The 15,263-nt window shown below is 39.0% G+C and overlaps 1 protein-coding gene across 2 annotated transcripts in view; it reads left to right on the plus strand.

Moving 5' to 3' along the window:
• The window catches only part of SBF2 (SET binding factor 2), a 424,767-nt gene that overhangs the window by 360,408 nt on the left and 49,096 nt on the right, over positions 1–15,263 (plus strand). For both annotated transcript variants that reach the window (XM_037050085.1, XM_037050086.1), the window contains exons 21-26: positions 91–164; positions 1,592–1,787; positions 4,659–4,786; positions 5,878–6,053; positions 8,776–8,921; positions 10,852–11,050. In XM_037050085.1, coding sequence (XP_036905980.1) covers positions 91–164; positions 1,592–1,787; positions 4,659–4,786; positions 5,878–6,053; positions 8,776–8,921; positions 10,852–11,050 — 919 coding nt within the window. The remainder of the gene's footprint in view (positions 1–90; positions 165–1,591; positions 1,788–4,658; positions 4,787–5,877; positions 6,054–8,775; positions 8,922–10,851; positions 11,051–15,263) is intronic.

Consider the following 15,263-nt stretch of genomic DNA (forward strand, 5'->3'; position numbering starts at 1 on the left):
TATTTTCACTTTTCAAGTCTAGAATATCCAGATTGTTGTAATTCTGCATGTTTTGTGCTCTTCCATCTCAAATACTCTGACTTGTCCCAGGAATCGTGGCTATGCACGTTGAGGCCCTGGAAGCAGTGCATCGGGAGAGCAGGAGACTTCCACCGATACAGAAGGTAATTACTTCAGACCACACACTTTCAGGGTGTAACATCTCTCCTTAAAAACAGCAGTAATAGACTCTTGTGTCCCGGGAAGTACCGTCTCCTAACCTTTTACAGAGACCAGCTTCAGTTTTAACAATACATAAAACTTTCAGAGGAGTTCATTACATAGGTCCTCATAAAAAGGATATTGAATAGTGGATTCAACAAAGGAGCAACAGCAACCTCTTGTTGAGGCTGCTTTTATAGGCAGAACATAAATTATAAACATTCTAACTTCTAAGCTCAAGCTAAGATTTTATGCCCTGCCTAATTCCAAAAAAAAGGTCTTAGGACTATTACCATAAAAATGCCAGGTCCTTACATCTGTATACATTACAAGCATACATCGCAAATATCTGGGAAGTCTATTAAAAATTGGGAGTCCTGCACCCTACTCCAGCCTCCTGGTTTCTTCTTTGCCAGCCGGAGTACCCTGGGAGTTGGCCTGGGAACCTGTGCTTTCCCAAGCCTCCCAGATGACCGTTAGCAGCAAGTCTGGCACCAGTCAGACCATCTTCAAGTTCAGTCTGGGTTAGGGTTCAGACAACAGAATTGTTCAATTCAAAGGAGAAATCAGAAGCCAAATGCACAGGAAAGAGAATCTGAGACACGGTGTTCATTATGCTTTGACTTTACATTTAGCTCTAGTCTTCTTAGAGCCAAGGAAAATAATAATGCTGATTTATATAGTTTTTATTTAAAAAGTAACATGCTAGCTCTTCAGGAGAGATGGATATTTTTTTTTAATTACTGAACTCTTCAGAGGAGAGTATCATGTGGTTCCTTATTTCCCAAGATGTATAAATGTTCATTACTTGGCTACTTATTGTGTTCATCTTTTTTTTTAAGTAATTGGGTTTTTTTTCAATTTACAAACATAACAGTGCTCTTTGCCTAACATTGAAACATTAAAGAAACACATGTTGTACAAAGTGAAAGCCTCCCATGGTCTTGCCCACCCCGCCCCGCCACTGCCCTTAACCGTGATGGCACCACCTCTGACAGTTTGGTTCATAGTCTCAGATTTCCTTTTTCCAAAAAAGGGATCATCATATGCATACTTGTTTGCAATTTGTTTTTTTACTTAACAGTGTATTCTGAATATCATTCTATGTTAACACTTAAAGATTCATGTCATTTTTTAATGATTGCATTGAATACATGTTTCAAACATTTTAGTAATTTCCAGTGACTTCCTTTTCGTAAGTGATGCTGCAAAGAATCTTTCCACACTTGCATGCAGATAAGACGTTTGTGCCTCTTCCCAAACCTGTTTTCTCGTTTTGGTTGTTTGGGAAGTCTGGCTCAGGTCTTTCAGGTCTGTAACAGGAAGATAACCTTGTCTGAGTGCCTAAACCACACAAGAGTAACGCTTAAAGTACCTTTTCTGTTGTTAGCCCAAGATTCTTCGACCCGCTCTGCTGCCAGGGGAGGAACTTGTCTGTGAAGGCCTTCGAGTCCTGCTGGATCCTGATGGAAGAGAAGAAGCCACTGGAGGCCTTCTTGGGGGGCCTCAGCTGCTGCCGGCAGAAGGAGCCTTGTTCCTCACCACGTACAGAATTCTGTTCAGAGGGACGCCCCATGATCAGCTAGGTGCGGCTCATGTTACACCGTCAGAACCTGGCTATGTCGGTCCTACATGAGGACTTGATTCCTCATGTGTACAGTGGTTTGCAGATCTTTGCAGATGCAAGTGAGCCTTATGCCACACAGGGGCTTTTTAGAATACTTTTGTCTATCACAGCTAACGATTATTTGGATCAGAGATTCTTACTTGAACCAAGGGTGTCTTCTTAACAGTAAGTTCACTGAAATGATCATAATTTTACTGGCAGCATATTGTGACCTGGGAATAGTCACAGTATCTGGTTGGTAACAATGCCCTTTGCCAGTTTGCCCCACCTTTCTGAGTCCTACACACAACTGTACAGCTAGCTTTTTTGGAACAGTGTGCTAAGCACCACAGGCAGTACTGCATCAACTAACTAACCCACCTCCCTCTCATCCCGTTTCAACTAACCCCACTCCCCTCTTAGCAGGCAGCTTCTGTTCACTACATTTCCTCAACTTCCATTTCTATTTTCTGTTACCCTACATAGTCGTCTATGTTAGCAAGAAGTAGCATGTCCTATCAAGTCTCTTTAAAATCACTGTAGTCTCTATACAAACTATTCTAGTTGATGGGAAAACTTACTGGGTTTGGGTAAAACTATTGGACTACAAACCAAGCAGCTCGGATTGAGATTGCTGTGACCAGTCTTGGTTTCTTAGGTCCCCTAACCTCTCTGGGATTCCGTTTCCCCTTCATACAGTGAGTGAATAGAGCTTGATTAGTGAAAATGCAGTGGTTCACAAACCTTGACTGATGAATTTGAATTANTTAAAATCACTGTAGTCTCTATACAAACTATTCTAGTTGATGGGAAAACTTACTGGGTTTGGGTAAAACTATTGGACTACAAACCAAGCAGCTCGGATTGAGATTGCTGTGACCAGTCTTGGTTTCTTAGGTCCCCTAACCTCTCTGGGATTCCGTGTCCCCTTTCATACAGTGAGTGAATTGAGCTTGATTAGTGAAAATGCAGTGGTTCACAAACCTTGACTGATGAATTTGAATTATCTAGAAAGCTCTCCTTTTTTTAACTTCCTTGCGGATGTGGCTCTGTTGGTTGGAGTGTTGTCTCATACACCAAAAGTTTGTGGGTTCAGTCCCCCATCAGGGCACATACCTAGCTGGCTGGTTCAGTCCCCACTCAGGGTGTATGTGGGAGGCAACCAACAGATGTTTCTCTCTCTCTTCCTCTTCCTTCCTCTCTTTGTAAAATCAATCAATATATATATATGTGTGTTTAAACATACCAGTTCTGGGCCTAACCCTCAAACAATTGAATTAAAATCTGAATTAGGATCCTAAGAATGCAGAGACCTAGGCGTCTGTGTGTTTTTAACCCCCAGAAATGACTGTGACGCATGCTGAGGACTAGGCACTATGGGACAAGCGGTCACTGAAGTTCCTCCCTCCCCTGAAAGTACTCATCCATCAACATCTGCTGATTGCACGCTGTGTGCCATGCATTCCGTTAGACAGTATAGTTCAGACATACGAAATGTAATGTCTTGGAAAAGCTCACAGTTGTATAGCTCTTGTGTGGCTAGAATCAAGATGGCCCATTATTTCGGTCATGAAAGATTGCTTAATGCATAATAAGCAAAAAGCTCATAAATTTCAATAAACAAAATGAATCTATGGAAATAGTTGTGCTGATTTTTAAAAAAGAGTGAAAATAGAGCAAAATTTCTTTGTCCTCTGCTGTCAAATTATTATACATAAATTACATTTGTATTTGAAAGCATATGTATTTTTTAAAGATTTTATTTATCTTTAGAGGGAAAGGGAAGGAGAGAGACGGAGAGAAATATCAATGTATGGTTGCCTCTCGTGAGTCCCCTGCTGGGAACTGGCCTGCAACCCAGGCATGTGCCCTGACTGGGAATCGAACCACAATTGTGTGGTTCACAGGCCCACACTCAATCCACTGAACTACACCAGCCAGGGCTGAAAGCATATGTATTTTGGGAAGATACTATGTATCCAGTACTTACAATTTTTTGTATTTTTGTAAGTTCAATGACCATAAACATACATATTGGGCATATAAATATATGAGACCCTTGGTCATTAGAGCAATTTAAATTGCTCTAATTTATTTCAAGCAAATCAATGGCATACTTAGTGTGAAAGCTGTATTGTCCTCTTATCCTGTCAATTTTAGGGTTAATTTCACATTTTTTATTAGAGAAAACCTTTTTTTATTTGCCTCTTTCAGTGTATTTCCCTTTTTAAATTTTTAATATACTATTTGTCCTTTATAGTACACAGAGAAATCTGATCATTTTAGATGTGTTATATAAACGTAGGTGTTGCATACATCCATGAACTTAAACCCTTTGTACATCTAATTTTGTTTAGCCTCTGGGTATGAGCTTAACATGAATATTCCAGTTTAGGAATTGACAGGTCCAAGAAATAAGGAATTCTGATGATGATGAGTGGATAAACATACTGCCACTGAAGTCCCATAAACCTGATTCAGAGCTCACCCCTCTGGCCTATGAGCTGAGGGCCTTGCATGTTGTTCCCCCTGTTCTGTTCCTGGTGTGGCTGTCTGACCTGCCCTCCCTCTACCCCTCTACAGATCTAAACCTACACTCTCTTCAAAGCTCGCCTTCCCTCTCACTTCCTCCAGGAATCATTCTGTAGCCGTTGAGCATGTAGAAGTGAATGGCCATGCAGTAAAATTAATGAATGTGAGTCCAGAATCATGGCATTTTCTCTCTCTGAATTCCTGGGCATTGCCCTCTCCAGATGCATTCCTCCAGCAGAGGCTGACGGAATGAGCAGCAGAGATGCTAGAAATGTGCAGGAATGTGCTATTGCTGAGTCTGTGCCCTGTCTTCCTATAGTTGGTGAGCAGACGGTTATGCGAAGTATTCCGATTGCCTCCATCACCAAGGAGAAGAAGATCACAGTGCAGAACCAGCTACAGCAGAACATGCAAGAAGGACTACAGATCACGTCGGCATCTTTTCAGGTATTAAGAAAGGGGGGCCATTCTTCTGTTAGTTAAAAGTTTTCTACAAATGATGTCAGGGCTGCTTTCTCTGGTCATGTGGTCAGTGGTTGGTAGATGAGGAGGATCAGAGGGTCTGAGAGGATAACCTTCAACCGTGTAACACATGAATAGTCTTGGATTTAATCCCTCATTTCCTGAGCCCTGTGGCCAACGCAGAATATCAACAGATCATCAGTCAGTATTCAGTAATCTTAGAAATTCAGACACACGCACAACTGACTTTTGTTCTCTGCCGAGGCGTGCCTCAGTCTGTGTTTGAGAAAGCCTTTGCACAGGAAGCAGTTGGCTCGGCATTTGCTTCAGGGAGCTCTGAACGCATCAGAACTTGTGGAATTACCGTTGCAGACCAGATGCTGGATGAGTGGTGTTTTCTTTGTTTTTTGCTTTGCTATTCTTAATGCTTTGCCTCTGGCTTCTCAGGTTTCCAAGGGCTCCAATTCTTTCCTCATTCCTTCTGGTCAAGAAGCCCTCCTCTCTCTTTTCTCCATGTGCTAATTATGGGAATGAGAGGCTGCAGATCTCTGGGCTGCAGACCTTCTCCCATCACCTGAGAGCAGTGACTTCCTAGAGATTTCTTCACTGTTGCAGCTGCCAAAGGACTGTAAATTAGAGCATCGCTGACTATCCTGGTTGGGATTCCAGTCCAAGTTTTTCCTTACTAGGTTTATAAGGTCTCAGGGTAGGAAGAGACCTGGTTAGGCCAAATTCCCTATCTGGAACCAGCAATTGAGAAGTGAGAAGGCCGTGTTTCCTCCTCCAGCCACTAGCAGTTAACTTCCCTATCACATCAGAGAAAAGGTAGCTGGAAAGCAAGGCGACTTCAAGATACATGATTTTTCTTGCTAACTAAACCTCTCTGTCAATTAAACCTCTCTGAGTCATCGTTTTTATTTTTAAAATTAAAAAATTGTATTGCATGACATCCAAGTCCCCTTCAACCTGCAAACTCTTGCCATTTATTATTGTTACTTTTTGTTATTTTAGTAATTTGGGGGAAATTATCTGGAATTCCTTAATGCTTTGGATATGTTTAATCTCTTTCTTTCTAGTTGATTAAAGTAGCGTTTGATGAAGAAGTGAGTCCAGAAGTAGTAGAGATCTTTAAGAAGCAGCTGATGAAGTTCCGTTACCCTCAGTCCATTTTCACCACCTTTGCTTTTGCTACTGGGCAAACTACCCCACAAATAATTTTACCCAAACAGAAGGAAAAGAACACTTCCTTTCGGTAAGAACACCGTCTGCTCTCTTCACTTTAGCCCTGCACAGTGCACTGGTGGGGGGAGTGGCCTGCCCCTGGGGTCCAGGCGTACGGACTGCTCTCTCTTTGCCATTCTGTCGAGCCTGTTGGACTAGGCCTAGAAGGCAGCACTGATATTTGTAACAGGTTTCAAAAGTGAAAGCTACAAGAGGCTTGACTCTTATGTCTATGCTCATGATACATTTTTAAATGTGAAATTCTATTTTCCTTTTTTCCATAAAGATCACTCGCTGACTGCCTTTGAGCAGTCCATTCAGTTTTCAGTCATATCCAGGTCTAGTAGACATTCTGCTTTGATCTAAAAATGGAAGTCTTTCTTTTTCTTTTTCTTTTTTGTAACTTTTTGTTTTAATGCAATTTCAAATTTACAGGAGAGTTACAGCCCCAGTACAAAGAATCCTGTGTACCCTTTATTCGTATTCACAACTGTTAGTACTTGCTCCATTTTCTTTATCATTCTCTCGCATATATATTTTTTCTAAACCATTTGAGTTACAGACATAATGCCTCTTTATTCTAAAATACATCAGTCTGTATTTGGTAATAATAAAGATACTGTTGTATGTAACCACAGTGCAGTAATCACATCCAGGAAATTTCATTGGTATAGAGCTTATTTACCCAAAGTTCATATTCAGATTTTGCTGATGAGCCTTTATAACTACTTGTTTTTCTTGCCTGGTAAAGGATCCAATCCAGGATCAGGCATTGTGTTTAGTTGTCATATTTCTTTAGAATAAGCCCTAATTTTCTAAGGAAATTTTCTAGGAATTTATGTTGAAATTTAAATTTTAGTTATTACAGACTAACAGTTGCTTTAAAATTCTCTTCAATTAGTGATAAAATATAGGGGCTAATATTTCAGTTCTTTAATCATTAATCATCTGAAGTTTGGGTATCTGCCAATACAGATTATATATCAGGGAGTAATCTGCAGACTTAAAGGGAAAAAAGCTTTTCCTTTGCCTGAAAGTGACTTTTGCTGGGCATTGTAGAGAGTTGAGGCTCCAGACAGCTTGTCATTTCTCAGTTGCCTAGCTAGTCACCTGGACCATTTAACAGGTGGCAAGGGAAGGAGAACACACATATCCAGGTATGACAGGATGAAGCATGAACAGCTTTGTAGGTGTTTAAAAGTGAGCGAAGCATCTTGTCTTAGCACTGTGTAGTCACAGAGGAGCCTTTGATAATCATGACCCCAGCCCTGTAGAAGCAAAGCTTCTCACAGTGTTTCGTGGGTAGAAACCATCTGGGAAAAAGTTACTGAATACTCATATATATAAAGTTAAGCTTATAGTATCAAGTTTATACTATCCAGCTACAAAAGAGAGAGAGCAGTTTAAATTTTTAAAATATCTTAGAATTGTCTTTTTTAAAAGAAAAAATTTTATTTGTTTTTGCAAGGAGAGGAAGGGAGGGAGAAAGAGAGGGAGAGAAACATTGATCTGCTGCCTCTCACACACCCCCACCTGGGGACCTGGCCTGCAACCTAGGCATGTGCCCTGACCAGGGATTGAACCAGTGACCTTTTGTGTCACTGGCCAGTGCTCAGTCCACTGAGCCACACCAGCCAGAGCAGAATTGTCTTGATTATATAAAACAAAGCTACAGCTGTAGTTGGAAAAATTTTTCAAAAGTCACATTGAGCTTAAATTATACTTGAAGTGATTCACAATACACTTTAATTTAGGAAATACCAGTATTTTATTATTTTTAATAATTATCTAAAATATATTTCATAACCTGCAGATTTACATTTCAAATGACTAAAGACAGGTCTGATACAACTATTTGACAATAAAAGAATCCTTATCACTTTTCACCAGATGGTAAGAAAACACAAAAAGAGTTCTGTTCTTTGTGGTAGAGAAGAATGTAATAAAAAACAATCTTAGTTGAAACCTTCATCTCAATATGATTATTTAGGAAATAGGTTCTTTGTTTAGTGCTCTGGATTATAAATAACCTGTGCCCACATTTTCTATCAGCCAGAAAAGGTAAACTATATAAATAAATAAAGTACTTTTAGGTCCATGTGATTAACACATTAGTGTCCCTTTAATTAAAACTGATTCTCAAAAGGATGCTCAGATTTCTGATTTCTTTTTTCTTCTCCTCACAAAAGGGGGGTATGTGTTACTCTTTTCTGTGTCTTAAAGGGTTTAGTGTCAGAAGGTAGAACACCAGACATAGCACTCAGAGCATTTAAGAAGTGAGGTGTTGCCAACTATAACTGTCATATGATCTTGGAGAGAAGCCTATGAGTGAGCAGAGCTTGTGTCAGTGGGAGGGGCCATCTGGCTTCCTCCTGGGACTTCCATGGCATCATTTGGGCGGGGGGGTAGTGGCGTGGGTACCCGGAGTGGGTTAGGGCCTGCTTGGCCAGAAAGCCAGACTGAAGAGTTTAGATTGGGGGTGAGAAGTGCTTTGTGTCCCGCTCTAGGTCCTTGCACCTTTTACCTAAAACAGTGTTCTGATGGCAGCAATGTTTTATTGGAAATTAGTCTGCTGCCATGTAAAAAGTAATCTAAAGAGGGAGGGGCTTAATGCGGGTCTGGATACAATACTAGTAGCTGCAATACTAGTAGCTATGGAAATGGAGGAGAAACAGGTTGAGCTTTGGGGCCATCAGAAATATGGGTGATATCTTCATACAAATTGACATTCTCTTTGGCTTTATGGCTTGTAGCACCTTCTCAAAAACGATTGTGAAAGGTGCCAAAAGGGCAGGGAAAATGACCATTGGGCGTCAGTACTTACTGAAGAAGAGGACAGGGACAATTGTGGAAGAGAGAGTGAATCGTCCTGGGTGGAATGAAGAAGATGACATATCTGGTATGTGAGAACTTGTCTTTCCTTCGTGAATGAATTTCGTTCTTTCTCCTTATATGAGTAAGAATAAGACACTAAGACTAGTTGCACTTAAACCTGACTCACAAAAACCTAGATCTCATAAGAAGATTAGAGGCACTTAACAGCTTTTCAGAACTTAAAAAAAAAGATCCCAATATTCCACTGTTCATGTAAGATTTGGTTAAATTATGCTTCTCCTTTACTAAATCTGTAGCCAAGGTATATGGGTCGTATTAAAGGGAAACAGAAAGAAACCCCACTGCATAAGAAATTGAGTTATAAAGTAGTCCCCGTACCTTATAACTATGGATTAAGAATAAGAAGGTAAGAACATTGGATATTTCCAACTGAAGATTTGGGTTCTTGGTGAGAATATTGTGGATGTTCTTAATCCAGATGGAAGACTGAAGATGAAGGGATTCTTAGATGATTTTTTAAATACCTGCTAAATATTGAAAAGGTCAGAATCTGGGAAGCTGAGATACCTCTCAGTCAAGAAAACAGGGGCAGAAAACCAGTAGCAAACCCCCTGACTGACTGTTTTCTGTTCCTGAGCCCAGTATCGAGTATGCTTATGGAGTTAACACTACAGAGAATTTGCTCTAGTAGAGAAGCAGAATGCCATTGTACCCTTTTTTCCCTTGGGATTTTAGAGTCAATCATCAGTGTTTATACAGTTATAAAATAATAACAATAATAATAAGCCTCATCTGAGAGATATCACTGGCTAAATGTCTCCATTTTAGTACATGTGCCTACAAGCTCGCCCCCGGCGACAATGAAGAGACTCACCGTTCCATTACTGAAGTGACCATTTGTTGGAACCCTGGCCTCTCCAGTCACATGGAAAGCCCTAAGAAATGATTGCTACCTATCACTAGTGACTCTTCTAATTCAACATGTTTGGGACATCATGGAACAAAAACTATATTCTGTGATGGCTTTTTGCCAAAAGACCAAATTCTATAATGTTCCTAGCTCCTCTGAAAATAAAAAGGCTACACAAAACTAATACCTGATAATACACTTGCATTGTGAAGTTCACGAACTAACACACAAAGTTGTATATTTGTGGCATTTATAGGGATAAGCTGTTAGGTTGGGGTTTTTTTTCTTTTATGGAAGAGAGACATATTTTTCCCTTTGACATTGTAATGTTGAGAACATTTCCAAAAATTTTGAAAGCTTTATTTGACTTCTCTTACTTTACAAATAAATAGAAAAGTAAATTCAGAGAGTTAACAATAGAGGTGTTTTTAGTTAGAACCTATAGAACCAATTACTAATGTGTCTTTTTTAATCCTCCCTGAAGTACTTGATTATTGGGTAAATTCTTCCACATCTAAAACCTGTGACTGCACAGTTGTGAGGGGGTTTCCCATGGACAGCACGTCCTGGGACAAAAATATTTCAACAGAAAAAGTGTAACTTCTTTATATCGCTCTAAGAAAGGTCTTTTCCCACCAGTGAACTTCTGTTTAATCTAGAAATTTCTAATAAAAGTTCATGCTTTGAAAAGTTAACTGAAACCTGGGTGATGAGTTTGTATAGTGATCATATTAAAAATTCTATTAGAGACCCAAATAGAAATCATTATACTTTGGCATTAATAAGCACACCTGACTTAAAACTATGGGTAATGAATTCAAAATCGTATTTTGTTAGACATGTTGAGTTAATTCTGCTGACATTTTGAGTCAGTTGAGCAGATATTTTATTTCTCGAATATTCATTACTGTTAAGATCGTTTGAACGTAGTGATTGCTCCTAGAAGTTACATGATTTGTGATATCCGTGGATCTGTAGCCTTGATATAAACCTCCTTTGGTTTAAGAAACCTCTCCAAAAGGAAGTATTTGATCTTCTACTTTGTTCTGCATCATTTTTTCAAAACTTCTTTCTGCCGTCACAGTTTCAGATGACAGTGAACTCCCCACCAGTACCACTCTGAAGGCCTCGGAGAAGTCTACCATGGAACAGTTAGTGGAAAAAGCTTGTTTCAGAGACTATCAGCGTTTAGGTTTGGGAACCATAAGCGGCAGCTCTTCTCGCTCAAAACCAGAGTATTTTCGAATTACGGCCTCCAACAGGATGTACTCACTCTGCCGGAGGTGAGTGTGTTCGGGGGCTCCAAACGAGACCTTCTTTCCTTTCTTCCTTTTGAGTCTTGAGTGGGCTGTTTGCATCCATAGCCCAGAGAGAGAAAACTGTCAGAAAATAGGAGTGAGCTCCCCAGGATATGTGTGATTACGGGACCCTTCATGCAGCATGAGCATCCCCTCTCTGGCGTTGTCAGAAGTGCAGTGACATCACTGAACAGTGCCTGTATTAGATCAGAAGGTTAGGGGTAACAACAGCTTTTGTCCCCTTTATGAATTCCTCGTATTTTTTGTCTTTTCCTATTTGCTTCTTTCCTACTGTGCCTGAAGGTAACCAAAGTCAGAATAGGATTTGCCCAGGCAGATAGGAAAGATGAGAGTCTGCTATTGGCCAAGGGACTACAAATTTTTCCTGTAAAAGACCAGTTAGTACATATTTTGCAGGCCATATGGTCTGTCGTCGCAGTTGCTCAACTCTGCTCCAAAAGCAGCCGTAGACGGTCAGCGAATGAAAGAGCGGAGCCAGTTTGGGCCCAGAGGCTGTAATTTGCGGACCCAAGTGTAGACAGGGTTTTCTTGTGCTATCTAATTAGAATATTTTCCAAGGAATATTACTCAAAGAATGTCAATGAACACATAATCTTTTTCTATTCTTACCTCTTGCTGTTTTGTCTATCTATTAAGCCCTGTACCATGCTTTGTTTTTTAAAACTATATTTTTACCATCCACAGTTAAATCATTTTCATCTCCAGGGGAATTCTTTTCTTTGCATTTATAAATTCGTGGTGTGGATAAATAGAATAATTCTGTGAAGCACTTTGTAAATTGTGAGCCCTGGACATATATTAGAAAGTTGTCTCAGGGTTACTATTAGTTTCAACCCCACTATTCTAGAAGAACTATAAAGATCTCACTTTAAATGCCAGTTGAGGTTTACAAATACTACCGATGTGAAACTTTCAAAACAAGTTGGGAATATAGTTTGAGATTTAGGCCAAATAAAAAATTTGCACTGGGTACTGGAAGGTTGTGATTCTGTAGCATGTGCAGTAATTTACCCTGGTGCTTTGTCCTTCTAACTGGATTCTCTTTGTAGATCACCAGTGTAAGTGACAGTGTCAGGGTGAATGCCCTGCTGTTCAGGAAGCTGGCTGTCAAAATCGTGCCTGCCAGTGAGAAAATAGACCTCGTTTATCATTTCAGCTTGTCAGAAACAAAATTAAAATGTAATAGAACACTTGTTATAAAATATTTATGATGATATAAAATAATATATATCCCTCTAGCTTTCTTGCCTCCAAAAGAAGGCAAGAAAGAAATAAGAAAACATGGGACAGATAGAACAAATAGGAAGCAAGTAGTAAGATGGTAAATTTAAATTCAAATATATTAGTAATTAAATTACTTGTAAATTGACTAAATGTTCCAATTAAAATAAAAAGATTATCAAAATTTTTAAAAGCTTACTGCTGCTTTTTAAGGGATATAACTAATATACAAGAATACTAAAGATTGAGAGTAAGAGACAGAACAAATACACCATGCAAAACTACCTTTAAAAAAGTTATTAACAATAAAGTATCAAAGTAGTTTTTTTTAGATTTTATTTATTTATCTTTAGAGGGGAAGGGAAGGAGAGACGGAGAGAAATATCAATGTATGGTTGCCTCTCGTGAGTCACCTGCTGGGAACTGGCCTGCAACCCAGGCATGTGCCCTGACTGGGAATCAAACCGCGATCGTGTGGTTCGCAGGCCCGCGCTCAATCCACTGAGCTACACCAGCCAGGGCTCAAAGTAGATTTTAAAGAAAAATTTTACTAGCAATAAAGACCAAGGTTAGTTTCACACAGGACAGTTCACTATGACCAAGTGGAATTTATCACAAGAAAACAGAACTGGCTCGACAGCTGATAATTAATCAGCATAAGATGCCACATTAAAAGAATTAAGAAGAAAAATGTAAGTTCATTATACACAGAAAATAATTTTATGATTTTTAGAAAAAGAAATTTTAACAAATTAAAATAGAAAGGAAGCTTTTAAATCTAGTGTATAAAAATTTTTACAGCAAAAATTATTTAATGGTAAGATATTGAAAACTTTTACTCTGGAAGTAAGACAAGACAAGGATGCCCACTGTTACCTTCTATTTGCTGTTTCACTAGTGGTCCTAGGACATGAAAAAAGGCAAAAAATCAAAATTGAAAGGTATAAAGATGGTAAAAGAAAGAAATAAAATTTTTATTCATAAATGACTTGATTGTATGCATAGAAAATCTGAAGGAATCTACAGATAAATTTTTTTAATTAAAAAGTGAATTTAGTAAGGCCACTAGTATAAGACCATTATATAGAAATTAGTCATGTATATACCAAATACAAATAATTAAAAAATGAAATTTTAAGTAATGTTATTTTGGTACTAATGATATTATTTAGAGTATCAGTAAAAACATTAAATACTTAGGAATAAATCTAATGAAAAACATGTAGGCAACCATACATTGATATTTCTCTCCCTCTCTCCTTCCCTTCCCCTCTAAAGATAAATAAATAAAATATTTTAAAAAAAACAAAAAAACATGTAAGACCTCTGCACCGAACAGTCAAAACAATATTGAGGACCATTAAAGATACAAGTAAAAAGATATTTCACGTTCTTAGGTTAAACTACATAATACTCTAAAACTGTGATTTCTCCAAATACTGACCTATAGATTCAGTGTGGTCCCAATCAAAATCCCAGAAAAAATGTTTATGGAAATTGAAATGATAATTTTTAAGAGTTATATAAAAAATGCAAAGGCCAAGAGTAGTCAGAATAGGCTTACAGAATGAAACTACAGGCTGTTTTAATAATACTGCAGGACTGTTTTATAAAGCTGCAGTAATTCAGCCAGCATGAGACTGGCACGAGGATAGATGAACAGACCAGCAGAGGAGAATAGAGAAGCTAGAAAGAGTTCAACATAAATGAACACTTGATTTAAAATAAAGACAACACTTAAGAGCAGGGGAAAATGTTTTTTCAATAAATGGTGCTGGATATCCATACAAGAAAAAAATTAATTTTGACCACCATTGCCTTACACCATCCACAAAAATCAGTTCCATTGGTCTATAGATCTACATGTAAAAGGTTAAAACAAGAAAGCTTCTAAAAGATAGGAGAATACCTTAATAACCTTACAGTCTCTTAGGACAGGAAAAGCACTACCCATAAAGTAAAAGATTGATAAGAACTTCTTACATCAGAAGACACCATTAGGAGAGTAAAAAGGCCATAAAAATGGCAAGAGATCTAAACAGGCACTTCACAAAAGAAGATGTCCTGGTGGCCAGTGAATATCTGAACAGGTGCTTGAATTATTAGTCTTCAAACAAATACAAATTAAAGTCCCAATGAGACTACTTTATTCCTGCAGAAATGGCTAAGAGTTAAAAGACCAGCAATACAAAATGCAGGGAGAGTGTTGAGCAAGTGGAACTCATTCGCTGCTGCCGGGACTATAAATTGGTTGGAAGACTTTGAAAGCTGTCTGGCAGCATCTCCTAACATCTGAACACCTAGTCAACTTGTGCATAGCCCGTTACCTGCTGCTTCTGCTCCTGGGGTGGGTAGAATTTCCAACAGAAGTGTATACGTGCTCCCAAAGGAAATCTACACAAATGTTCATGGAAACATTTTCTTACATAGTCAAAAGCCAGAAACCAGCAGTGGAATAAATAGCGCCATCACACAGTGGGATGCTGTACAGTGACAAAAATGAATGAACTACAGTATATGCGATCGCATGGATGGATCTGACAAACATAATGTCAAGCAAACAAAGTTAGAAACCAAAGAATAACTTCTGCTCATTCTTTTTTCTAAAATTCAAAAACAGGCAAAACTCATTCATGTCGTTGGCACTCAAGGGTGTAGTGATAATCTTTGAGGAGAGGGAAATAGTGACTGGGAGAAGACACAAGTGAATCTCCTTGGAGGCTGGGAATGGGCCACCTCCTGGGCTAACTTAGGTGGTAGTGCTGTGGACTCATTTACGTTTTAAGCACTTGTGTTTGTTTTTTATTTAAAAGCTTCCGCAGCAGCTTCTGAAAGCCAGTCTTACCTCCTGAGGCTTACACTGATGCCCAGAGCTAATGGCTGTGGTAGTGGGGTGGGCTGGTTGGCAGGTAAATGGACTTACCTTTCATCACCAAATGAGACTCACACTGAGAGT

Source organism: Sturnira hondurensis, unplaced genomic scaffold (genome assembly GCF_014824575.4).
Source record: "Sturnira hondurensis isolate 20B ecotype Veracruz unplaced genomic scaffold, ASM1482457v3 Scaffold0006505, whole genome shotgun sequence".
Lineage (NCBI taxonomy): Eukaryota > Metazoa > Chordata > Mammalia > Chiroptera > Phyllostomidae > Sturnira > Sturnira hondurensis.